The sequence below is a fragment of the Oryx dammah genome, unplaced genomic scaffold (genome assembly GCF_014754425.2).
Source record: "Oryx dammah isolate SB20612 unplaced genomic scaffold, SCBI_Odam_1.1 HiC_scaffold_8, whole genome shotgun sequence".
Classification (NCBI taxonomy): Eukaryota; Metazoa; Chordata; class Mammalia; order Artiodactyla; family Bovidae; genus Oryx; species Oryx dammah.
The window spans coordinates 42,881,067-42,906,712 of record NW_024070192.1 but is presented as its reverse complement, the minus strand read 5'-3'; the positions used below and the strand labels follow the sequence as shown (position 1 = coordinate 42,906,712).

At 52.4% G+C, this 25,646-nt stretch overlaps 1 protein-coding gene across 8 annotated transcripts in view; it reads left to right on the top strand.

The window, feature by feature from the left end:
• Window positions 1–19,900, top strand: part of KSR1 (kinase suppressor of ras 1) — a 160,008-nt gene extending 140,108 nt beyond the window's left edge. For 3 of the 8 annotated variants that reach the window (XM_040243961.1, XM_040243962.1, XM_040243970.1), the window contains 9 exons: window positions 36–84; window positions 1,259–1,638; window positions 4,300–4,396; window positions 7,773–7,906; window positions 8,593–8,724; window positions 10,106–10,241; window positions 11,511–11,644; window positions 14,702–14,782; window positions 16,698–19,900. In XM_040243961.1, the coding sequence (XP_040099895.1) occupies window positions 36–84; window positions 1,259–1,638; window positions 4,300–4,396; window positions 7,773–7,906; window positions 8,593–8,724; window positions 10,106–10,241; window positions 11,511–11,644; window positions 14,702–14,782; window positions 16,698–16,776 (1,222 nt within the window). In that variant the 3' untranslated portion in view covers window positions 16,777–19,900. The other 5 variants (XM_040243969.1, XM_040243967.1, XM_040243964.1 and 2 more) reach the window with 3 other exon arrangements.
• The last annotated feature ends 5,746 nt before the right edge of the window (window positions 19,901–25,646 follow it).

The following is a 25,646-nucleotide window of genomic DNA, read 5'->3' as shown; positions in this document are numbered from 1 at the left end:
CGGGATCTCCTTGACAACCCCTGCTTTACTTTTAGGCTTGACGACCAGCCAAAAGCAGATGTGTCGGGAGATCACGAAGCGGAGGTGAGCGATGGCGGCACGCGAGCCGTAGACGGAGCATCTCTTTCCTCTCTCCCCAGCTCAGTGCGTGGAGGCGTCTGGGAGCGTGTGGGCACCCGGCTCTGGTGGGGGCTATCCCAGGTGCCCACCTGCTGCACCAGGCGCGGGCAGTGTGTAAGGCAGCGAGAGCAGTGAGGGGTGCCACGAAGCAAGCTTCCTTTTGCTTTTCTGTTTTTTTGAGGCTATAGTAAGCTCTTCCTTCCTGTGGTTTCCACCTCCAGCCGAGAGGCCTGGGCCCCAGCCCAGGAGACTCTCCCTCAGTCAGTCTGGGGTGGGGCCAGGCAGTTGGATGTTATCAAATATTCCTGGGTGATTTTGATTGTATTGGGGGCCAAGGACTGCTGCCTTGACCCTTGAACCAGTGCCACCCGAACCTGGCAAGTGTGGTGGCTTATGGAGCCTCAGCAGACTGATTTAGTCTTGCCCAGAGGAGTCACGGGCTTCCTGGGTGGCGCTAGTGGTAAAGACTCCACCTGCCAAAGCAGGAGATGCAAGAGACATGGGTTTGATCCTGGGTCGGGAAGATCCTGTGGAGTAGAAAATGCCTGGAAAATTCCATGGGCAGAGGAGCCTAGCGGGCCCCAGCCCATGGGGTCCCAAAGGGTCAGACAAGACTGTGCAACTAATCACAACATGGCACACAGAGGAAAGTCTCAAACTCTGTGTTTAAACAAAAGCATAGGACTTTGCTGGTTTTCCAGTGGCTAAGACTCTGCACTCCCAATTCAGGGTCCCAGGGCTGATCTCTGGTCAGGGGACTAGATCCCACATGCTGCAACTAAGACCTGGTGCAGGCAAATAAATAAAGTGAATTAATATTTTTTAAAAAATAAAAGCATATCCAGAAAGGGTGTTAGTGTTCTTCCCCAGCGATTAGGTCCCAACTCCCAGTGAGCAATGTCTTGGAACATTGGCGGGAAGAAGGGCCACGCTCCGTAGTTGTGGATTAGGACGTTGAGACCGTGTGGTGCCGAGTGACCCGTCCACTTCGCCCATGAAGTCTGCACAGAGCTGTGACTAGAGCCCAGGCCTGCTGACCCCAGGCCCCTCTGCTCCCCGACCTGGTGGGGGTCTTGGGGGAGGGAAGTCACCTGCCCCCAGGCCTGCCGCCCCTTCTATTCCCTCCTCCTCCTTCCAGGCCGAGGAGCCTGAGGCCAGCAAGTCAGAGGCTGAAGATGACGAGGACGAGGTGGATGACCTGCCGACCTCCCGCCGGCCCTGGCGGGGCCCCATCTCGCGCAAGGCCAGCCAGACCAGCGTGTACCTGCAGGAGTGGGACATCCCCTTTGAGCAGGTGGAGCTGGGCGAGCCCATAGGGCAGGGCCGCTGGGGCCGGGTGCACCGCGGCCGCTGGCACGGCGAGGTGGCCATCCGCCTGCTGGAGATGGACGGCCACAACCAGGACCACCTGAAGCTGTTCAAGAAGGAGGTGATGAACTACCGGCAGACGCGGCACGAGAACGTGGTGCTCTTCATGGGGGCCTGCATGAACCCACCCCACCTGGCCATCATCACCAGGTAACCCGGCCCTGCCCTCCCGGGGGTGGCCTCCTCCCCCTCCCCTTTCCCTGGGGGCCTGGTTATCTGTATGCCCCTGGAGGGCGTTTTCATGTAGAGAGGTACAAAGGAAAAAAGCTGGGACTTCCCTGGCTGTCCAGGGGTTAGCACTTCGCCTCCAGTGCAGCAGGTACGAGTTCAATACCTGGTCGGGCAGCTAAGATCCCACATGCCTCAGGGCCAAAAAGACAAAGCCTGTTATGTAGAGTGAAGTAAGTCAGAAAGAGAAAACCAGATATTGTCTATTAATGCATATCTATGGGATCAAGAAAAATGGTCCTGAGAACACTGGAGTGGGTTGCCATTTCCTTCTCCAATGCATGAAAGTGAAAAGTGAAAGTGAAGTTGCTCAGTCGCGTCCGACTCTTAGCAACCCCATGGACAGCAGCCTACCAGGCTCCTCCGTCCATGGGATTTTCCAGGCAAGAGTACTGGAGTGGGGTGCCATTGCCTTCTCCGGACATATATACACTGTCATATGTAAAATGGATAGCTAATGGGAAGTTGCTATACAATACGGGGAGCTCAGCCAGATGCTCTGTGACAACCGAGAGGGAAGAGATGGAGTGGGGGTAGGAGCAGGCTCAAGAAGGAGGGGACGTATGCATACTTACGGCTGATGCACGTTGTTGTATGGCAGAAACCAACACAACATTGTAAAGCAGCGACCCTCCAATTAAAAATAAATTTTAAGATACTGAAGCAATATTGTAACAAATTCAATAAAGGCTTTAAAAATGGTCCACATTTTTAAAAAAATCTTAAAAAAAGAAGAAACCCCCCAAATGGGGTTTAATTTCCCCATCATATAACCCCACTGGCATTAATAAATAAATTAATGAAAGGATACCTAAAGACAGAGAAAATTCAAATGTTCCGGTAAAGTACAAAGTGAAAACCAGTCTCCTCCCACCCTACCTGGGTGCTTCTGTAAACAAAGGTGGGTACTGTAAACAGTTCCTTATCATGCCTTCCATTCGAATCAAGGAGTTTGTGTACACTCATGTTTTTTTTTTTTTTTTTTACACTCATGTTTTTAAGGGCTGCGCCGGTGGCGCTAGTTGTAAAGAGTCCAGCTGCCAATGCAGGAGGTGCTCAGCATCCCTCAGACCCCAGCCTCGGTGCTGTCCATCATTCAGCCTTCCGTCTCTCTCTCATCTACCCAGTCCCAAGAGAGATCTGAGTCTGCTTAAAGGGAATGTGGCGCTAGTGGTAAAGATCCTGCTGCTAGGGCAGGAGACTCAAGACGTGGGTTCAGTTCCTGGGTCGGGAAGATCCCCAGGAGGAGGAAATGGCAACCCACTCCAGTGTTCTTGCCTGGAGAATCCCATGGACAGAGGAGCCTGGCGGACTACAGTCCACAGGGTCAAAAAGAGTCAGACACGACTGAAGCTACTTAGCACACACAGTAAAAGAATAAAAGAACATTAACAAAACATTTAACGCGGCCGAGGGGGCTGGAACATGGAACAGTAACCATCAACTCCAGACCCTGAGGGTCGAGGAATCTTATCTCGTTGGAGACAGTTCCTAAAAACTAGCCCCTCCCTCAGATGGCTTAAGTCGGCTTCTCCCTGGAGCAGCAGCGAAGCCACCCATTTTCTTTGGTCCTTCCTCACTCCAGGTTTTGCTTTAAATATTTATGTATTTATTTGGCTGTGTCTGGTCTTAGTTGCAGCTCACGGGATCTTCCATTGTGGTATGCCGGCTTAGTTGCTTCATGGCCTGTGGGATATTAGTTCCCCGATCAGGGATCGAACCTGAGTCCCCTGCATTGCAAGGCAGATTCTTAACCACTGAAGTCCCTCACCCCAGGTTTCAGGAGTCAGTACAGGTAGGGACTCCAACATCCAAGCCCCCTATCTAATATAATCACTCTGATACCACTGATAGCCCCCCCTACCCCTGCTCCACTGCACATTCTGCCTTGTCATAAAAAACCCTGTGATCAGAAAACAGCATGATCATGAAAGTCATTATGGAGATCCTAGAGCCCTGATGCTGCCTGGTTATAGCCTGAAAAGGCCAGGTTCTTCCCTGGTTGCCTCTGAGTGGGCGAGTTCCTGCCTCAAACCAGGTGGACTGCTCTGAATGTGGGGCTCAGCTGGTAAAGAATCTGCCCACAATGCGGGAGACCTGAGTTCGATCCCTGTGTTGGGAACATTCCCTGGAGAAGGGAAAGGCTACCCACTCCAGTATTCTGGCTTGGAGAATTCCATGGACTGTATATCTTAAAGAGTTGGACACAACTGAGCAATCCTTAAATTTAGTGAACTATTTCCTGTTCTCTGGTGGGTGGGCTAGAGGTCTCAGGGGACGTGAGTTCTTGCCCATTCAGGCTGGGCCCCTGCAGCAATGAGCATCAAGGGGACTTTCCTGGTGGTCCAGTGGTTAAGACACAGCACTTCCATGATGGGGGAGGGTTCGATCCCTGGTCCCCATGTACCATGAAGTGCGACCAAAATGAAACAAAGAAGGAATGGCATCAGGTTGGTCAAGAAGGATTCTGGCCCCCAGGGTCCAGGGGATAGAGCTGGTGGACACAGGTCTCCCTGGCTCCACAAGGGCTGAGGTCAGGCTGCACAGGCTCCAGATCTCTGCCTAACTCTCTGCTCTTCACAGCTTCTGCAAGGGACGGACGTTGCACTCGTTTGTGAGGGACCCCAAGACATCTCTGGACATCAACAAGACCAGGCAGATCGCCCAGGAAATCATTAAGGTAAAGTTTCCAGAGCTCCTAGCTGTCTCCCAATCCGTCTGCCGGGGTCAGGCTGGTGGTGGTGGCTCTTCTGTCTCTCCCTTTAGCTTGGGTGCCTCGTGGATGGGACCTCCATCTCCTTCTCTCTTTCTTTGTCTTGTCTGCTGGGAATTGAACACACTGGAGAAATGCAGTGGGCTATAAAGACAGATGGCCTGAGTTTGAATCTTGGTGATACCAGCTGTGTGACTTCGGGCAGGTTGATTAGCTTCTCTGAGCCTCGGCCTCCTCTCCTGTAAAATGGGGTTGCCTGCGGCACCTCCCTCATTGGATTGGTGCAAAGGTAAACTGCGATAATCCGTGGAGAGAGGCGTTGAGCCCTGGGCCACTAGTGCTTGGTGAGAGTCTGTTAGAATTGATTAAGGTTTGGGGCACGTATTCTGCCTTGAAGTTTCTGAATCTAAATTTCATGCACACAGGCCCTCAGGCTCAACTCAGGCAGCCTTTTTCTTTTGCTTCCATCTTTTCCAAGTAATTAAACAAAAGTGAAAGAAATGCTTATTTGTTTCTTTATTTAGCAGCAGACAGGGTCTGAGAAAAACTCCATCAGGCCTGGATGGGCTTCCTCTTCCTGCTTCTTATTTTTGCAGAAAAGCTTTCTCTTACCAGCTCCCACCAAGTTTTTGTCCCTGTCCTGTCTTCAGTTTTGCTTCTTTTCTTTTTTTTCCTCCCTCCCTCCTTCCATCCATCATGTGTGCACATCATTGGAGAGGAAAAGATAAAAATCTCAGTGACATTTAGGAACACCAAGATTTCTCCAAGACATTTCCACGTAGCAAAACGAACGCCTGGGCTTCCCTGATGGCTCAGTGGTAAAGAATCCACCTGCCAAGGCAGGAAACGCAGGTTTGGTCCCTGAATCGGGAAGATCCCCTGGAGAAGGAAATGGCAGCCCACTCCAGTATTCTTGCCTGGGAAATCCCACGGACAGAGGAGCCTGGTAGGCTAAAGTCCATGGGATCAAAAAAAGAGTCACACACACAAAAAGAGACACAGCTTAGCAACTACACAACCACAAATGGATGCATTAAACTTTTGCAGCCCCGCAAACCAAAATATCACATGTACGCCTTCATCTGTAGTCTGTCTCATCACAGAGAAGTTGGGGGGAGCTGCAGTGTTATACCTACTCTGTGATATCCCCAAACCTGCTGGGCCCTGTTCCCCTAAACTGTTGTGTCTCCTTATTGTCAGGACACGTGGGGGAGTCTGGGTGCTGAGTTAGGCTGAATGAGTCATCTGGAAGATTCCAGGGTAGAAGTTGCTCAAAGGTTTTGGAGCTGCAGAGCCAGAAGCAAGCTCTTCGCTGGCTCATTTATTTTCCCCATCCCCCTTCTTCTGGGAACTTCTAAGCCACTTCCTTTTGTATGCATCTCTGATACTTTGAGGTTCAAAATAGAATAATGGGGTCTTGACCTTTGATTCAGAGAAGGCAATGGCAACCCATTCCAGTACTCTTGCCTGGAAAGTCCCACGGACGGAGGAGCCTGGTGGGCTGCAGTCCATGGGGTCGGAAAGAGTCAGACACAACTGAAAACTTCACTTTCACTTTTCACTTTCATGCATTGGAGAAGGAAATGGCACCCCACTCCAGTACTCTTGCCTGGAGAATCCCAGGGACGGGGGAGCCTGGTGGGCTGCCGTCTATGTGGTTGCACAGAGTCGGACATGACTGAAGTGACTTAGCAGCAGCAGCAGACCTTTGGTTAGAGGGTTTGGGGGGCCACCCCTGAAGTGTTGTGAAATTATAGGAAGGGAGGAGAGTTTGTGCTCCAGACCCGGGCACTTTCTATCTTGTCTCTGGCTGTTTGAGGCTGTGGCACCTGTTTTATTAACAAGGCTCAGAGAGGTGCAGCCACTTGTCCTCACTCACACAGCTGGTCCCTGTTCAACCCAAGGTGTGGTCTTTGGCTCTCTTTGGTCACTGGGGAAGCCTTGTGCCTTGGTTTGGTTTGGGAAGTGGGCAGATACTTTAAGGGGGATCATCTTGCATTCAGGATGGAGTTTTGGGAGAGAGTAAGTCACTCTTTTTGAAACCTCCCTGCTTCCGTGGTGGGATGACAGCTCTCAGTAGGCCTGAGGGAAGTGGCCATAGTGAACCCCGCGCCCTCCTGTCTCTTAGAAGAGCATCTGCCTGCGTACATTCTTCTCAGATGAGCTCCGGCCCCACTTGGTCCAAGCTCTGGGCTCGGCTGAGTTCTGTCTGCTTCTGCCTCGCAGCTCGTTCCTTCTCTTTCCTCAGTGGGACTTGCTGACCTCTCCCCTCCTCAACCCGAGATACCTCTGAAGGCAGGGAGGTTTTTCACATGTGGAGTGCCCTTGATGTGGGAGGGAGGGAGGTGGGCTTGCACGTGCCTCTTTCTGACTTGGCAAGGATGCCCACTTCAGTCGTGGCGTCATGTACCCCTCTTCCTGTTCCCAAGCACTTCAGGGTACCCAGGAGTCCTCGGTCTGACCTGGGTTGAGAGCATGCCTGCATCAGGTCACCCACGCCCCGTGTGCCTGGCCAGGCAGCGTTTGGTGCAAATAGGGCATTGGTTAGAAATCACCCAGCCCTGAGCTGGCACTTGGCAGATGAGGAAACTGAGGCTCAGAAGTCAAGTCCAAGGCCACACAGTGAATTCGAATCATCTGAGCTGGATTTCAGTCTTAGTCCAGGACTTCTACTGCAGCACGGGCAGTGGGGTCACCTGAGCTCGGGGACTCCCCCTGTGGGAATTCCACTCTGTTCCCCACTCCCAGCCCAAGCCTTTGCTCAGCCTGAGAGGTGAGGCTAGCTGTGCAAAGCCTGATGAGACCTTAAATCCTTGGGTCTTTTGTGACTTAACACAGAGGGTAAAGACTTCCCTGGAGATCCAGTGGTTAAGGCTCCATGCTTCCAATGCAGAGGGCGCGGGTTTGATCCCTCACTGGGGAAGACCCCACATGCGTCACAACATGGCCAAAAAATTAAAACAGAAACCAAACAAAACACGGAGGGGAGCATCACAGTGAACCTGTCTATGCTTCCTGACCACCCCTCCCCCAGAGCCCCCCATCCCCTCTGTCTGCACTTCATCTGAGTATAAGGTGGATGTGGGGCAGCAGCGCTGACCGGCCTGGAACCAGATCTCAGCTGTGCTGCTTAACCACTGCATGACCCGGGCAAGGGACTGCCTGTCCCTGAGGCTGGGTTCCCTCCTCCGTGAAAAGGAGACAGCCACACTGCATAGGGCTGCGAAGCTTAAATGAGGGGCCTGGGCTAAGGCATCTGGCTCAGGGCCTGGCCCAGGGTAGAAGCTAAGCCATCATCGTTCATCTTCCCTCCGCCCCTGACGTGAGGCTGTCTGTCTTCCAGGGCATGGGGTACCTCCACGCCAAGGGCATCGTGCACAAAGATCTCAAATCCAAGAACGTCTTCTACGACAACGGCAAAGTGGTCATCACAGACTTCGGGCTGTTCGGGATCTCGGGCGTCGTGCGAGAGGGACGGTCAGTTGGCCTTGGGCGTCCAGAGAGACTGGGGCGGTGCTGGTGGGCCTGAGGCCTGGGCACTCTTGCCATTGGTGGCCGAGGGCCAGCCCTGCTATAGGAAAGGCCAGGCCTGCTCTGCTCCTGCTCTGTGGTTCCGGTTCAGAATCAGATTTGGGTGACCTTGAGGTCCCTTGTAGTGCTTAATTCTCAGGCTGACCGCCGAGGAGGCTGGGTCCCCTCACTCCCATTTTCCCAGCGTCAGGTTCTAGTTCCACAAATCCTGAAGGAGAAGGGCCACTCCCCCAGCCTCAGGACCCCAGGAGGGAGGGCCAGCCCCAGGCCAGGTTGTGAGCCCCACAGGCAGTTCCCAACTCCTGCAGTGAGATTCCCGCTGCTCTCCCAGCGTAGAGAATCAGCGCCCTCGGGGACAGCTCCCGGCCAGTACTGTCCTTGGCCTGCTTTTCTAGAAGAACCTGTTTATCACTCGTCTGTAACATCCCCCCAAAGTTTGGGTGCCTTGGCAAGTATACCATTGGCGTGCTGCTTTTCTGGGCCGTGCACGGGGTTGCAAAGAGTCAGACATGACTGCGCGACTAAGCACACACACGCGTGGTGGTGTGCCAGCCCTGGGGCAGACACGTGCCCTGCAGGCGGCACTGCTGCCCACTAAAGGCCCTGTCCTTGCCCTGGCTTCTGGCCTCCAGGCGTGAGAACCAGCTGAAGCTGTCACATGACTGGCTGTGCTACCTGGCCCCCGAGATCGTGCGGGAGATGACCCCCGGGAAGGACGAGGACCAGCTGCCCTTCTCCAAAGCTGCTGACGTCTATGCATTCGGGTGAGGAGGCACCTGGCGTCCCTCTTCCTGGGGCCTCTGTGTCCAATTGTGGATGAAACAGAGGGCCCTGCTGGCTGTTGGCGGGCAGGGGAGTGTGCTTTGAGGCTGGTTCAGCTGCTTGTTTGGGCCAGTGACTGTGTCCTTGACCTTCTGTTTTCCCCACCTGTAAAATGGGATGAATAGAGTTCCTCCCTGGTAGAGCTGTTTCATGAGGACCGAATTAGGTAATTGTATAAAATACTTAAGGGGCTTCCCAGGTGGTGCTAGTGGAAAAGAACCTGTCTGCCAATGGAGGAAACCTTATGAGATGCGAGTTTGATCCCTGGGTCAGGAAGATCCCCTGGAGTAGGAAATGGCAACCCACTCCAGTATCTTTGCCTGGAGAATCCCTATGGATAGAGGAGCCTGTCAGGCTACAGTCCATGGGGTTGCAAAGAGTCAAACACAACCGAAGCGAGTGAGCATACACGCATGAAATGCTTAACTCTGGGGTCCTTCTCACCTGTTGCTCCCCAAGGACAGTCTCCAGAGCTAACCAAGAGCTGTCCTTCTGGGAGAAGGGGGTGGCTTTCCACTGTGCTCTGAGAAGAGCTGGCATGCTGATGGATAGACACACAGAAATGCAGAAATAAAACACGAGCCAGATGTGTAAAACCTTCTCTGAGCCATTGAAAAAGAAACCAGTGAAGTCAGTTTCAACAGATATTTAACTCATGGCCAAAATATGATCATTTCAGCATGTAATCAAAATTAGAAATTCAGGAGATATTTTATGCCACAGAGCTTTCAAAAATGTGGTGTATTTTACACCTCAGTTCTCCTCCCCACATTTGAGTTGCTCAGTATCCTCACGTGCGTGCCCTGCACCCTGTCCCTGTGTTGGTCAGGGTGGGTCTAATGGAGACGGTCCCGTGCACATGAGTCGAGAAAGGCTAGGGGACTTGGAGGGTCAGAGTGAGGGCCCCATGCCATAATCTCTTGGGGGATCCTTTCCTCATGGGTGGGCTCTTCCTGCCCTGCCCTGTCGCTGTCATTTCCTGAGCACCTTCATGTGCCAGGCCCAGGCTGGCATTCCTGTCACTCCTCAGAGGACCTTGGCCGTGGGCGCCTACCCCACTGAGGTTGAATGGTTGTACCAGGATCTCTGCCCAGAGCCAGCAGTGTCTCAGACTTCTCACCACACTGGGAGCACAGGGCCCCGGGTGGACCCAGGGTGGTCCCAGAAGTCTGGCAGGTGAGGAAGGTGGGCCGAGTGTCCCGGGTCCTCAGGCTGGGCTCCGGGTCATGGCAGCAGGCGCCCCACCCCCACCCCACGCCTGCTAGTGTGAGCTGAGTGGAGCTGTCCAGGAGCTCACGCCGTGTGGGTGGGTGGTCTCCACAGGACTGTTTGGTATGAGCTGCAAGCCAGAGACTGGCCTTTGAAGAACCAAGCTGCAGAGGCCCTGATCTGGCAGATTGGAAGCGGAGAGGGCATGAAGCGAGTCCTGGCCTCCGTCAGCCTGGGGAAGGAAGTTACCGTGAGTAGCTGCCCTGCGCTGGGAGAGGGCGGTGGGGCTAGAGGGCCGGCGCCTGGCTGCCCTTCCTTCAACCACCTGAGAAGCGGAACCGAGAGGTAGATGCATGTCAGGCTGGCCTCTGTGCTGCTGGCTAGGAGGCCTGTGTGCTTCCCAGGTGGCAGGTGGTAAAGAATCCACCTGCCAGTGCTTGAGACGCAGGAGATATGGGTTTGATCTGTAGGTTGGGAAGATTCCCTGAAGTAGGAAATGGCAACCCAGTCAAGTATTCTTTCTCCTTCATGTCTTTCTCGAGTGTTCGAGAACTAGTCAAGCTTTCCCCAGCAATTTTGTTTTCAAGAGGCCAAATCATCACAGGTTTGCTGCCCTCGCGTGACTGATGGTTTGTTTCTCTGCATCGCCGTGTGTAAGTTTACCCCGCCTGGCACCGTGATACGTGCAGGAGTCCAGGGGTGGTGTTTTCAGTGTTAGCCATGCGCTCATGAGTCAGGTGGGCCTGGAGCAGACAGATGCCGGCAGGGTGTTGATAGGAGCTCCAGGGGGGTCCTGGGCAGCACGGCAGTGGAGGCCTCTGGGGGACCACCCAGCACTCGTCCAGGTGAAGTGCTGCCTAGGCTGTGAGCGTCACACCTGCCCTGTGGTATGAGCACCTTCTGCCTGGTCCTGTGTGCAGGCCTGTCTTCTACAGGAAGTTCTCCTGAGTTGAAAGGCCGAAGTGTAGTATGGATCCGGGGGTGCAATGTAGACGAGTGGATCCGGAGAGCAGGCGGCAGGAGAAGGGCTTTGCTGTCACTTGGGGTGGGCAAGACAGCTGCCCTGCTGACTCCGCTGCCCTGCACCGCGCCCGTCTTGTCACTCCCGCCTCCATGCCTGCAGTGCCCAGGCTCCCGCCTCTGCTGCAGCCCCGCCCTGGGCACCTTCAGAGTATCTGTGTCTCGCCCGTCAACATGCTGCCTTCTGCTTTCCATTCTAAACGTCTGTGATTGTGACTGTTATCCCAGGGAGGTCAAGGAAGGAAGGAGGAGAGGCAGGCCCGTGCTTTTCATTTTAACTGGAAGCCTGGGAGTGCTTCTGAAATTCAGTGATTTCTTGGCTGTATTCCAGCCATGGCTGGTCACCTCAGTGTCGGCAGGAGGGTCAGGGGACCATCAGCTTGCAGGGGTGGGAGGTGGTGCCCAGGAGCATCAAAGGGACTCTGGGCAGAGGGCCTCAGCTGCGCCCCTCTTGCTCCCTGCCAGCTCTCATGCGCTATCGTGGCATCTCGCCTTGCAGGAGATCCTGTCCGCCTGCTGGGCCTTCGACCTGCAGGAGAGGCCCAGCTTCCCCCTGCTGATGGACATGCTGGAGAAGCTGCCCAAGCTGAACCGGCGGCTCTCGCACCCTGGGCACTTCTGGAAGTCTGCTGAGTAAGTAGCCCTTGGAGACCTGCAGCCAGGTGTTGGGGATGGGGCACCATCTGCTCTGTCTGCCCGAGACTTCTACCTACGGAACCCCTAGAGCTGGTTAGCCAGAGGGGACTCATTCCCTTGCCCAAGGGGTACTGGGATTCTGTTCACCACATTTTTAAAAACTTTTTATTTGATGTTAGAGTACAGCCAGTTAACAATGCTGTGATAGCTTCAGGTGCATAGCAGAGCGACTCAGCCATGCATATACTGTATCCATTCTTCCCCAAACTCCCCTCCCATCCAGGCTGCCACATAACATTGAGCTGAATTCCCTGTGCTATACAGTAGGTCCTTATCAGTTATCCCTTTTAAAAATAACAGTGCATACATGTCCATGCCAAACTCCCTAAATCCCCCTCCACTATCCTTCCGCTCGCAACCATAAGTTCATTCTCTAAGCCTGCTGTTCACCGCATTTACTTTGGAGACTCTTCTAGAGGCTGGTGTCTCCCGTCCTCCTCTGTGAAAACCTCCCTATCACTGTTATCAGCTCAGTGCTAAAGCTGCGCCCAGGCTAAGGCCCCAACAAGAAGTTTCGGCCTGGGAAAGGACAAAACAGAGCTTCACCAAAACCAGCAGAGCAGCTGTTGCTTAAAATGGCAGTTTCCCGACAGAGCTTTCAGCCCATCTCCAGGCTTTAAGTGCCACTTAGACACTGGAGGCCCACCCTCCTTCTGTGCAATCCGGATCTTTGGCAGCCTCAGTGCCAGGGTGGTCTCCACTCCTCTCTTCTGAGTTCTGCCTCCTTCCGTTTTTTTCTTCGTCCCTCTGGCTCTCTCTGCCAGATCCCTCATAAACAGACGTCTGCCCTGCCTCTGCAAGAATCTGGGGAAGTCCTTCCTTGTTCCGGCCTCAGCTCCACAGCTGGACAAAGTGGAGGGGTGGGCAGACATGGCCTAAACATGGGAAATAGTTCAGCTTTGCAGGCCGAGAGGGAAACTCGAGTGACAGTTCTTGTCAGTGGGGTTTGCGGTGCACCCAGCAATGTGCAAAGCAGTGATACAACTGCATGCAATCTGTGTCATGGCAACTCAGCTCTGCTGTCTGGTGTGCGAGCAGGCACAGACCTGTAAGCCACGGGCTGACTGGTGCTAGTAAAGCAGTACTTACGAATGCTGAAACATGAATTTCCTATTATTTTAGGCCATGAAATAGTCTTCTTTTGATTCCCTCCCCCACAAACAATTTAGAAAGGTGGAAAAACAAACAAACATTCTTGGTTTGTGGATTGTACAGAAACAAGTGGCAGGTCACATGTGGCTGGACTCGGGCAAGATTCATGGCTTTGAACTCTAAGGTGAAAGGCGCTTTCTAGAAGTGAAATCTGCCACAGCCCCAGAACATGAAGATAGAACAGAGACACAGTGGGGCTTCTCGCTCTCTCTCTTTTTAAAATATTTATTTGGCTGCCGTGGCATCACCGACTCAATGGACATGAGTTTGAGCAAACTCTGGGAGACAGTGAAGGACAGGGAAGCCTGGTCATAAAGTGTCAGACACAACTATACTGCTGGACAACAGTGGGTCTTAGCTGCACCATGTGAGATCTAGTTCCCCGAACAGGGATCAAACCCAGACCCCCTTCACTGGGAGCTGAGTGTCCTAGCCACTGGACCACAAGGAAAGTCCCATGTGGTGCCTCTCCTGATGGGAGTTGGAGGGACAGCAAGAGCACAGCCCCCAGAAAAGCTGTACCCAGATCTCATGCCTGCCCATGAGTGTGGTGGTGTCGGTACCTCCGTCTTCCAGAATGAGCTAGATATGGTCTCTGTCACACCTTTTTTTGCCTGTTTTCTATTTTTTACGCCTCTAAAATGATCACTTTTTTGTGGCCTGATTTGACAGACGCTTAGTTTGCCAGGTCGTTTTGAAAATAAACCAAACCAAGCTTTGAGTTAAAAGGGAGAGGCCCAGGCTGGGTCAGCCCGGCAGAACCTGTGAGGAGGACTTGTTGAAGACAAGTAGCAACTGAAGCCCGTTGTAGGGATGGTCTGAGGAATGACGACATGTGGTGAGGGAATACTGTACCTTATAATGAAGGTTCGATTCAGTATTTTGCACTTAAGATGGATCAGAGTCCAGTACAAATAGCAGGTGACAGGATGTTGCTGTCAGAGGCGTGGGCTTTTCCCAGAGATTGCTGGCAGCTGCACCACCCCTGAGGTCACATGCCAGGGCCGGGCCTCCACCAGCACAGAGCTGATGGTCTAGGATAAAGACAAGCAGATGTGCGCTGTAAGCCCTCCGAGCAGGACGCTGTCTTCTCACCTCTGTATTCTCAGCTCCTAGCACAGTCCCGGGGGTGTAGTAATCACTCAATAAATACTTGGAGGGTGAGGGGATGAAGGAGGGAATGATGACAGCATGCTGAGTGCCAGGCAAAAACCCAGCCTCTGTGGGCATGCTGCCCTCACCCCCGGGGTCTCCAGAAGAGAGCAGTCACAGGAGCTGGGTTTGGGTGGGAGCCTGGGGCTCTCCTGGTCTCATAAGAAGTTCAAGGATCTGGTCTGTCAGATGTTGGGTGGCTCGTTTAGCAAACCAGGCCTTGATTTTCTCCTCCCCAAAAGAGCAGGCTGCACTGAGCGGGTGCTGACATTCAGGAGATGATTCCAGATTCCTGAAAGGCCATGGAGCCCCACCTTCTCTTTCCACACGTGGGACACAGAGTCACAAATAGGGATGTTTCCTGCCCAAAGTGATCAGTTTTGGCCCCTGCAGGGAGAGAATGCCAGCGTACCTCAACAAACCTATATCAAAGCTTTCTGTTAATGATTTTTACTTCTACACACTCAAGCCTCTAATTCTCATTTTCTCTTTTCTTTTCCATCTATCTTGTTGCTTATTTTTATTTTTGGGGGGTGGTGGATGTGCTGGCCTGTCCTGTCATCTCCCCCCTCTCCTGCCATGCTGACTCCTGCGGGCCCCCCTCCACCCACCCATGCTGGGTGTCCATCTCCATCACCTGCTGGACTGCGTTCCTCCCACGCCTGGCAAAATGGGTGCGGGCACTCCCAGGCGCTGGCGGAGCCGCTACTACGGGAAAGGACGTTCCGGTCACCCTGACTTTAGGAACAACTGTCCAGTCCTGGAGGAATAGTGTGTCTTTTGCTGTTTCCCCAGTCCTCGGCCTGTTTGCACTTAACCCTTTGCACATCCTGTTTCCTACTGTTTCTGCATCCAGCTTCGCCTTGGCATGTGGTAGTCCCATAAACAACAGTGATGCTCTGGCAGCTCACATGGCCGCTGGCAAGGGCCCTGCAGGCTGTTTCTGTCCCCAGGCTGAGAGCAGACTCACAGCATGTGGCAGGGCCTCTATCCACACAGCATGGCAGACAATGGCTTGTTCTAGGGAGGGCAAGAACTCAGATTGCTGGCCTGGGTCTCCAGAAGCCCCTCTGGCTGGAAGAAAATGCAGGGACCAGACAGTAAACTCCAAGATGTCAACTTCAATGAGGAGCCGTGGGCCTGCTGGTCGACCTCTGTTCAGCATTCTGTGGCTGTGTCCCAGAAGAAAGCTTGGGGGAGGTTCTCTATGCCAGGCTCCCTTCCAAGCTTGCTTTGCTGCCAAGCATGGACTGGAGTGGGGATGTTCTCTCCTCTATCCATAGGGAAAGAGGGGCCCCTGCCCTGTGTCCTGGCCAGGCTTTAGCCATGCCCCCTGCCCCCTCCCCGTGGTCTCAGGCTCTGACTCTGCTCTCTCCCCTCTTGTCTCTCCTCCTGTAGGTTGTAGGCCTGGTTGCCTTGCATGTTCGGGGCTTTCTTCCTCCTAATCCACGCTCGGCACTGCGACTTCTACTCCAGCTCAAACCGCGCTGCGGCCACTAACCCAGGGAATGCGATCCTGCCGCCCCAGCCTCTCTGCTGAGACTTCTTTCTGCTTTGTTTGTTAAAACTGGCCCTCGCCCTGCCCTGTGGCCCCGTGTGTGCCTGAGTAACAGCTTTCCATGGAGGGTCTCCCTAACAGCACCTCCCAACCCAGAACCTCCTCCCTGGACGCAACTTCATCTCTCTGCAGCTCTTCTGTGGGGCGGTCCCGTCTCCCTACTAACAGCTCAACGAGAGAGATCCCCCTTCTCCCGCACCCCGCAACATACCAGCCCTTCGCAGAGTGTGTCCCCGGGACAGGGGGCGGGGTTTTGCTTGGCTCTTAACCCACGAGGATCTTGTCCAACAAGGAGTGGAATGATTTCAGAGCTGCCTGCGGTCCCCTTTAGGCGGGCTGCTGGTGTAAGATCACAAGTTCTATTGCCTTGAAAGACACCAGCTGGAAGGGGTGTGTCCTCGGCCGCACAGACACCTGGGAAAGTCGTCCTGAAGCAAGGGGGTGGGGCCTGTCTCCAAACAACTGTGAAAAAGCTTCCGGTCCATCCCCCCGCCCGCACAGCATCACTCCCCTTCCACCTGCCCTGTGTAAACAGAAAGTACCAGACCCCAAGCCAGCATTTGGCAAGAGTGTGGCTGACAGGTCATGCACGGGTCCTCCATGGCTTACCAAACGCAGGTTCCTGACCCACCAAGACCTGAATCTGGGTGTCTGGAGGCAGAAGCTGAGAACCGGTATTTCAACCCGCTTCCCAGATGGCCCTGATGTACCCCCACGTTTGAGGACCATTTCTAGAAGGAGCATGCAAATATCACTGTCAAGGCTGGGGCTGAGTTTCTCTTCCCTCCCAGTTCTATTCAGAGCAAGAGGTTTGAGAATGAGCTGCCAATGAGAATGAGCCCGCAGCAGTTACTGGGCACGCGGGGTGCCAGGGCTTTCGAGAGGAACAGGCCACCGCCCTCCAGGAGGGAGCTGAGGCCTAGCACCTCTACCCCCCATGCCTACCCCCTGCCAGGTGTGACCAGGAGCAGCTCTGCCAAGGCCACTGGCCTTATCATCACTCGCACTTCTTGGTGCGGCTGGGTCCTCTATGGAGCTTCTGGAACTGGCCTGCTCATTAGCTAACGTTGCCCAAATTCTGATCAAAACCTGCAGGGCGGTAACTCTTGTTTTTGTTCCTCTTTTCAGCATTAACAGCAGCAAAGTTGTACCCCGGTTTGAAAGGTTTGGCTTGGGCATCCTGGAGTCCAGTAATCCAAAGATGTAGCCAGCTGTGCAGTTTTTCTGACGACATATTTCTTTCTTAACTGTGTCTCTAAAACATCCGAACCACCACCACAACAAAAACAAAACAAAACAAAACAATGCTCTTCAAAATGCCAGCCACCCTCCTAAGTGCCGTAAACCAGGAGCATGAGGCCTTGGTTTAGACCGTCCATCTGCAAAAACACTTGGGTCCCGGAGATGGAGCTGCACCTGCTGTTTCTTAAAATGACATCACCAACAACCAGACCTGTCCTGACAGGCGGCAGATGTTTACATGTATGTTCGTGCGGAGTTGGACTTGAGGTTGTACAATAGGTATTAATAAAAAAAATGGTCTGTGCAGAGGTTGCTGGCACCGTGGGCCAGGATGGCAGAAGTGGCCCTCCCCTCTGGAGGCGCCCACACTGGACCAGAGGAAGAAAAGCATCGTGATTGTGGCTGGTTTCCTGGCAGGACGGGCGGGGGTTGGGGGGTGGCAAACACAGGGTTTGACCAGGCTTCTACTTTGGCCCTAAATCCTATCACCCCTCATCCTATCAAAGAGGTGCGGTCTCTTCCTCCTCTTGCAGGTGAGACCCTGACCGTGAGCTGAGCTGGATTAACAGGGTCAGGAGTTTGCAGAGAGCTTGAGTTCATCTTTGACCCCTGTAATCCAGTCCATATCTGCTGGAAAAGCAGAGACAGATCAAATCCAGATAACATCTGGACTGATCCAGTGGTTCCCAGCCAGGGTCTCCACTGCCTATGGAGCTGTTTCTTTCATGAAGCCCCCAGCGGGATACCTGGGAGATGGAATGAAAGGCTTTAACTATTTAGATACATCCCAGTCCTTAAGTAACATTTGACCCCAGCGCTAAGGCCCAGCCCAGCAGCTGTGTACACCGTGAAAGCTTGATCCATGGAAACAGGGAAGGTAGAAGGTGGGGGAAGAGGCAGGCAGGGTCTCTGAGCCCACTCTCCAGTCACAGGGTGCCCTGGCCCTTTAGAAGCCCATCATCGATCCTGCCAAAGTAACTGCCCACCCCTGAGTCCTCTTGAAACACCTTAGCCTGCTCCTGACTCCTCTGCTGCCCATGTTCAGAGCTCTTAGATAAGGTGGGAGGTGTGTGCCTTGCCTTTCCTTTAGACCCAGCTAGCAAGCCCCTCACCTTCAGAATCTTCCCAAGCACCAAGGCTTGTGTCTGTTGGAACCAGGTTTGGGAAAGTCCAGGATGTGAGAGGGTCCTGCCTGTCCTCATTAGAAGCTGACTCCTAAAGAGGAAAGTTCCAAATGGCAGAGAAGCCCTTCAGTGAGGGTTACGGTGTATCAGGCTCCAAAGCCAAAAATGACCCAGGGTGATGAAAGTGGAGAGGAGAGATTGTCTTCAGACCCAGAACCCATGTCCACGTTTGGAGCCAAGACTAGAAGGCACGTGGCCCTCCCACCGGGTTTATGTACACCTGTCTAACCAGGCTCCGAACCTGGAGTCTGGCCAAATTGTCATGTGAAATGGGCTGCTTGGCCTGGAGACTGTGGGGTGACCTTCCTGGCTCTGGGCTGAGCATCCCTTGGCGGCCCTGCTGGGAGGGCACAGCCAAATAGTTGTGCTTGGTACCCGGGCCTCCGGGTCAACAGCACCTCAATCCTGCCTGCTGGGTGTGTGGGGAGGAAGATGGAGAGGCTGTAAATCAGCTAGACTTGGCTCTGGGGATCTTTTGTCCTCTGTGGAACGCTTGGCTTCTCCCCATCATCCCTTTGACCTCCAGGTCAGCCTCTCCCCTGATCTCCCCACTCCACGTGGTATGTGACTCCGCCTCCTCGGGTCATCAGGCTCCTCCCCCAACATCAGCTCCTTCCCAGAGGTCACAGTTCATGCCTCTCACAATTCCCCTCCAAACCCTTGGACGAGCAGGTGGCCTGAGGGTTGGGACGGCAGCTGAGTAAATGGGACTCACCTCAGGCCCACGGACGGACAGTCTGGGTTTTTTTTCCCTTGAAGGTGTCACACTCTTGGGTCAGTTCAGGAAGCTTTCTTTGAGTGCCTACTGTGTGCAAGTGCTGGGGGCCCAGGAGGGGAGCAGTCACAGTGCCCGCGTTTAGGAAACTGGTGATTTGCCAGGAACCTGGAGGGTGGGACTGGGGGCCACCCCCTTCCTCTCCCGGGCCCTGGGATGCCTTCTTGCTCTCAGTCTGAGCCTCTGCCCTGCCTGTCATTGAAGAGAAGCAGCTGAGGAGCTCCCCAGGTGGTCCCCATCACCCTGTCTCTATTTAAGTGACTGTGAATTGAGGTTAGGAAGACACGCCTGCCCTTCCGTGTGCTCCCCCGTCTGCTTTGGAAACACATGAAGGACGGCAGATACTGTGAATTCAGCCCTCACAGCCAACTGTGAAAGGGATGGAGAAGCTGGGAGGCCTCCTGGACAAGATCTCGGGGGCTGCAGAGGTCCCCTGGGGTCTGAGAATGGAGCCCAAGTTTCAACCTTCAGCCCACGCCCCCCGACTCCACTCCCCAGCCTCACCTCCAAACCCCTGGGATCTGTTCCTGATGCCTTTAAACACCAGAGCCACAACCCTTGGTCCCCATCCAACCCGAGGTCTTGAATCCTGAGTTCCCCACCAGTTGTGAGTGGCGTGTAGCCAAGATGACGTCTCCATACCAACCACCAAATCAAAGACGCGTACAGGGCCTGGAATCCCTCTACCCTCTCACAGCATTTCTTCCTGTGATCACTGAGGGGCGTGGGGTGCCCTGTAAGCCCCTGGTGGGGGTGGTGGGGGTTGTCTGTGTTGCTTTGGGGGCCGGGTGGAGATATAAATGTGAAGCCAGTTAGGGAGCTTGTGCGATGCTGCAGTGTCAGCCAGGATTTCATCTGTGTGTGCAAACCTAGCATCTTCTGTGGCCACGAGGCACACACTTGCTTTTTTGAATGTGATGTAAAATTTGTATATTAAAAGTTTTTATATTTTCTATCAACTGCAGTTGTCTTCCAGAAATGTTATTAATTTAAATTAAAATGGTTAGTATTAATGGACGTGCACTATCAGTTTTTGTGTGTGTTTTTTTTTTTTTTTTGCCATTGGCAAGAACACTGTGCCAGGCCCAGCCTGGGTGTCTAGAGTCTGTGAATAAAATTGTACCAAGGTGTCTGGGCCTTGTGTCTGCTTGGGTCCATTCCAGAAGAGCGGGGCAGAGGTGGGGGGCTCTCTGATGGGTGGCATAGGAGAGCAGGAAGGGAGGGAGTAGGGTGTTTGGCCCCCATCTGGGAGCTCCTTCCAGGGAAAGAAATTTTGCCTGGACCTTGGAGGCAGATATTTCTAAACAGATGAAGGAGTAGAGATAAGAGCATCAAAGCCCATGATGTACAGAAGAAGGTCATCCTACCCCCAACAGTGATGGCCTGGTAACATACTCAGACCCGTCACTGTCTCCTCTGCTGGAGGGGTCTTTGACTTATGAAAGCCTTGAGGGGAGGGAGTCTAAATAAGATTCATCTGAATATTATTTTTAGGAGCCTCTCCTTGCCAGTCATAAAGAGAGAAACATGAGACTTCCCTGGTGGTTCAGTGGTTAGAACTACACCTTCCAATGTAAGGAGTGTGGGTTCAACCCCTGGTCAGGGAGCTAAGATTCCATGTGCCTCGCAGCCAAAAAACCAAGACATAAAACAGACAATATGTAAAGACTTCACTATATTCATTGGTTAGCTCTATAAATCTGGTGGCATCTTTAGGGTTTTCTATGTATAGAATCATATATACAAAGGGATATTACTCAGCCATAAAAAGGAACACATTTGAGTCAGTTCTAAAGAGCTGGGTGAACCTAGAGCCTATTATACAGAGTGAAGTAAGAAAGAGAAAAATAATTATTGCATATATATGAAATCTAGAAAGATGGCACCGATGAACCTATTTTTAGGGCAGCAATGCAGATCAGATGTAGGGAAAGGACTTGTAGACACAGTGGGGGAAGGAGAGGGTGGGACGAATTGAGAGAGTAGCAAGGAAATATATATGTAAACAGCGAGCCAGTGGGAATTCGCTGTATGACGCAAGCCCAGTGCTCTTTGACAACCTGGGGAGGTGGGAGGGAGGTTCCAGAGGGAGGGAACATACGTATGTGAGCGTTCTCAGCTGTGTCCAGATCTTTGAAACCCTATGGACTGTAGCCTGCCAGGCTCCTCTGTCCATGGGATTTTCCAGGCAGACATATGTATACCTATGGCTGATTCATGTTGATGTATGGCAGAAACCAACACAATATTGTAAACCAATTATCCTCCAATTAAAAATAATTAGATTTTTTAAAAGACTAAAAATGGGCCACATTTTTTTAAAGTCTTAAATAAAAAGAATTTTTTTAGAAAAAAGCGAGGTAAGCAGGAGGTTGGGGTAAGCAAAACAGATGGGGGCCAAAGGGAACCAACATCCTCTGATCCAAGGAAGTGCTTTCTGCACGTCATCTTACCATAAGCCTCACAGCAGCACCCCTGGGGTGGGAACTGTTGTGATATTTCAGCTGAGGCACAGAGAAGTTAAGATATCTACCCAAGATAACACAGCTGGTCAGTGGCTAGTCTAGGACTTGGGCCACACCTTGACTCCAGAACGTCCCTGTCATCAGAAACTGGGGAATTTATTGGCCAGCCATTTACTGAGCACCTCTGTGTTCAAAAGATGGTGCAAAGTGCTGGGGCACAGGAAAGAGGTAGAATGCTTGGCTTCGGCGGGTGGCTGACCCAAGGAAGGAGTCCCTCAGTCTGTCTAGCAGGCTTCATGGAGGAGGTGGCCTTGGAGCTGACTTGAAGGGTGAGTAATATGCCTGTTGCATGTAAGTGAGAGGGCTTCCCAGGTGGTTCAGGGGTAAAGAATCTACCTGTCAGTGCAGGAGATGTGAGTTCGATCCCTGGGTCAGGAAGATCCCTTGGAGAAGGAAATGGCAACCCACTCCAGTATTCTTACCTGGAGAATCCCATGGACAGAGGAGCCTGGTGGGCTACAGTCTGTGGGGTCACAAAGAGTCAGACATAGCTTATCGACTAAACAACAACATGGAAATAAGAGGAGACGGTTTTACTTTGAGCAAAGGCTTAGAGGTCTGGGAATACAGAGTGTGCTTGGGATATCAGAAGTCGTTCAGCTTTTCATTGTGAAATGGAGCCCAAGGAGAAGAAGAGCCTGGAGAGGATTCTGTAGGTGCCAAGTTGGGAGTTTAGACTTTAACATGACACCCCTGGGGAGCCATGGATTGAGCCTGGGCCTCCAGCAGTGGAAACATAGAGCCCTAACCACTGGGCCACCAGGGAAGTCCCTGAACTACTGTGTCTGGCCTGCTTCTCCTTTGTTTCTGCATTCCTTCACTTCCCTCATTAGGAACTGCTTCAGTCTGCTTTTGGAACTAAAGGAAGTCCTAGGAGACTAAAGTCTTTTTTACAAACAAGAAACGGGGGATCACTTTTTGTGATATAAATAAAATCAAGTGGTTGTTAAGAAAATTAAAACGAACAAGAACTTAATTTGTAGTTTCTCCCAAAGTGATCATTTTTTTATGATGGAAATAAAATCAAGTGGTTGTTTAGAAAAAAGAAATGGGGGACACAGAGGGGCTTTTGTGCCTGGGAGGGCCCCGCAGGGTCTTGCTCAGTTTCAGCGGAGGTGCAGCAGGCTCAGGTGACACCTGCCATGAGAAGGTGCCCCCAGGTCGAGCCAGAATGCAGGCTTCCAAAGTTTTCACCTGTAACAAAGATGATAAAGACTCCAGCTATCAATTTATCTTTTGAATTTTTCCATGGTTTCCCCCTGTAAGATTTAGAGTATCTCACAGGGAATCGGAGGCTTATCTGGATGGGTGTGTCTGCCTCATTTCTCGCTTGCCAGGTAGGAGGGGAAACTCAGGCCGAGGAGGCAGTCGTCACCACCCAGGCAGGTGGAGAAGCAACTGACCATGAGGAACACACACGCGGAAGAGAGGGTGCGTCCCTGCCCCAGACAGAGCTGGATTGTTCAGCTGTGAAGTTGGGGTGAAGTGGGGCTCTGTGTGCACATGCCAGGATTATCTGCGTTCAGCTCAGTTCAGTCACTCAGTCGTGTCCGACTCTTTGCGACCCCATGAGTCGCAGCACGCCAGGCCTCCCTGTCATTCACCAACTTCCAGAGTTCACTCAAACTCATGTCCATCAAGTCGGTGATGTCATCCAGCCATCTCATCCTCTGTCGTCCCCCTTCTCCTCCTGCCCCCAATCCCTCCCAGCATCAGAGTCTTTTCCAATGAGTCAACTCTTCGCATGAGGTGGCCAAAGTACTAGAGTTTCAGCTTTAGCATCATTCCTTCCAAAGAAATCCCAGGGCTGATCTCCTTCAGAATGGACTGGTTGGATCTCCTTGCAGTCCAAGGGACTCTCAAGAGTCTTCTCCAACACCACAGTTCAAAAGCATCAATTCTTTGGCGCTCAGCCTTCTTCACAGTCCAACTCTCACATCCATACATGACTCCTGGAAAAGCCATAGCCTTGACTAGACGGACCTTAGTCGGCAAAGTAATGTCTCTGCTTTTGAATATGCTATCTAGGTTGGTCATAACTTTTCTTCCAAGGAGTAAGCGTCTTTTAATTTCATGGCTGCAGTCACTAAGTGCGGCCAGGGCAGCGACCGGGAGCAGCAACCCCACGCCCAAGGCTAGGGGTGGCAGCCGGGAGGGGCAACCCCATGTCCAGGGAGTGGTGGCTGTGTGGGTGCAGGAGGGCCTAGAGGAGCCATCCCACATTGAAGGTCAGGAAGGGCGGTGGGAGGAGATACCCCTCATCCAAGGTAAGGAGCAGCGGTGAAGAGATACTGCACACCCAAGGTAAGAGAAAAAGATCATTAACCTTGCAAATATCTCCTAGAATGGCAAGCCTCAGGCAGGGAATGTGTTAATTTCTTCCTTCCTGCCATCTTCCACAGGTAGACAGGGTTCTGAACAAAGGCTCTTTAAGTTTAACAACCTGGCAGAGGGGTAGGATTCTCCAAGGCAGTCTATAAGATTATGACAAAAGCAATGTAAAACAAGTTAAAGAAACAGTTCCAACATGGAGTCAGAATTGGCTTTTCCCTGCAACAGTATTCCTTGCCTCAACACACCTTGTCTCTCAGATTCATCGGCCAGTTGTGCAGCAGGCACAGCAAGCTTGGACTTAGAAAGAAATTTGGCTTAGCCAGGCAGGAGCCTTGCTGCTCATGGTTAGCTGGCTCCAGTCAGGAAATATTGGAGCAAGGCTCTAGCAGCTGCTGGGACCATTTGTCCTGAAGATCTTTCACTCAAGATTCCCTGAAGTGGCACCAGCTGCCCCAGCACTTGGCAGCTGAAACAAGCAACCAACAAACTCAATTTTATTGGGAAGTCTGTGTGTCCTTTTGTGTTGTGAGTCAATGTATTCCCCCCTCAATTTGTGGAGAGAGAATTGTTGAACTCTACTCGAGTTGGAACCAGTTCATTGGGGAACTAATTTTTGTGGGGATAATCCTGCTGCCAAGTCTCTTCAGTCGTGTCCGACTCTGTGCGACCCCATAGACGGCAGCCCACCAGGCTCCGCCGTTCCTGGGATTCTCCAGGCAAGAACACTGAAGTGGGTTGCCATTTCCTTCTGCAATGAATGAAAGTGAAAAGTGAAAGTGAAGTCACTCAGTCGTGTCCGACCCTCAGCGACCCCATGGACTGCAGCCTACCAGGCTCCTCCATCCATGGGATTTTCCAGGCAAGAGTACTGGAGTGGGGTGCCATTGCCTTCTCCGGGGATAGTCCTACCCTTGTTGAAATTGGTTCATTTATTTGTAGGGTAAATTTAGTTGCCTGAGTTGGGAACTGGTTCATCTGTGCTGTGTGTCGTTTGTAATCCCAATCGATGGACTAGATGTTGTAGGGTAAGAGGCTCCAGTGTGCACTCTGGAAACATATTCCCCCCTCAATTTAGGCTTTTCCTCTACAAGACAAGCCAATTTGATTGGGGTAACCAACCTAGATAGCATATTGAAAAGCAGAGACATTACTTTGCCAACAAAGGTCCATCTAGCCAAGGCTATGGTTTTTCCAGGAGTCATGTATGGATGTGAGAGTTGGACTAGAAAGAAAGCTGAGCACCAAAGAATTGATGCTTTTGAACTGTGGTGTTGGAGAAGACTCTTGAGAGTCCCTTGGACTGCAAGGAGATCCAACCAGTCCATTCTGAAGGAGATCAGCCCCGGGGAGTTCTTTGGAAGGAATGATGCTAAAGCTGAAACTCTAGTACTTTGGCCACCTCATGCGAAGAGTTGACTCATTGGAAAAGACTCTGATGCTGGGAGGGATTGGGGGCAGGAGGAGAAGGGGATGACCAAGGATGAGCTAGCTGGATGGCATCACCGACTCGATGGACGTGAGTTTGAGTGAACTCTGGGAGGTGGTGATGGACAGGGAGGCCTGGCATGCTGCTATCCATGGGGTCGCAAAGAGTCGGACACGACTGAGCGACTGAACTGAACTGAACTGAACACAGATAATCCTGGCATGTGCACACAGAGCCCCACTTCACCCCAACTTCACAGCTGAACAATCCAGCTCTGTCTGGGGGCAGGGACGCACCCTCTCTTCCGCGTGTTTGTTCCTCATGGTCAGTTGCTTCTCCACCTGCCTGGGTGGTGACGACTGCCTCCTCGGCCTGAGTTTCCCCTCAGCGACTAAGCTGAACTGAACTGAACTGAACCTTGAAGAAGGGGAATTGTGGTTGGACTGTTTCTGAGTTGGAACCAGTTCATGGGGGAACTCGTTCTTGTGGGGGTAGGAACAGCCTAGTAGGAACTAGCTCATTTGTTTTGTAGGGTCAATTTATCTACCTGGTTTGGGAAATGGTTGATCCGTGTACCAATGATGGAATCTG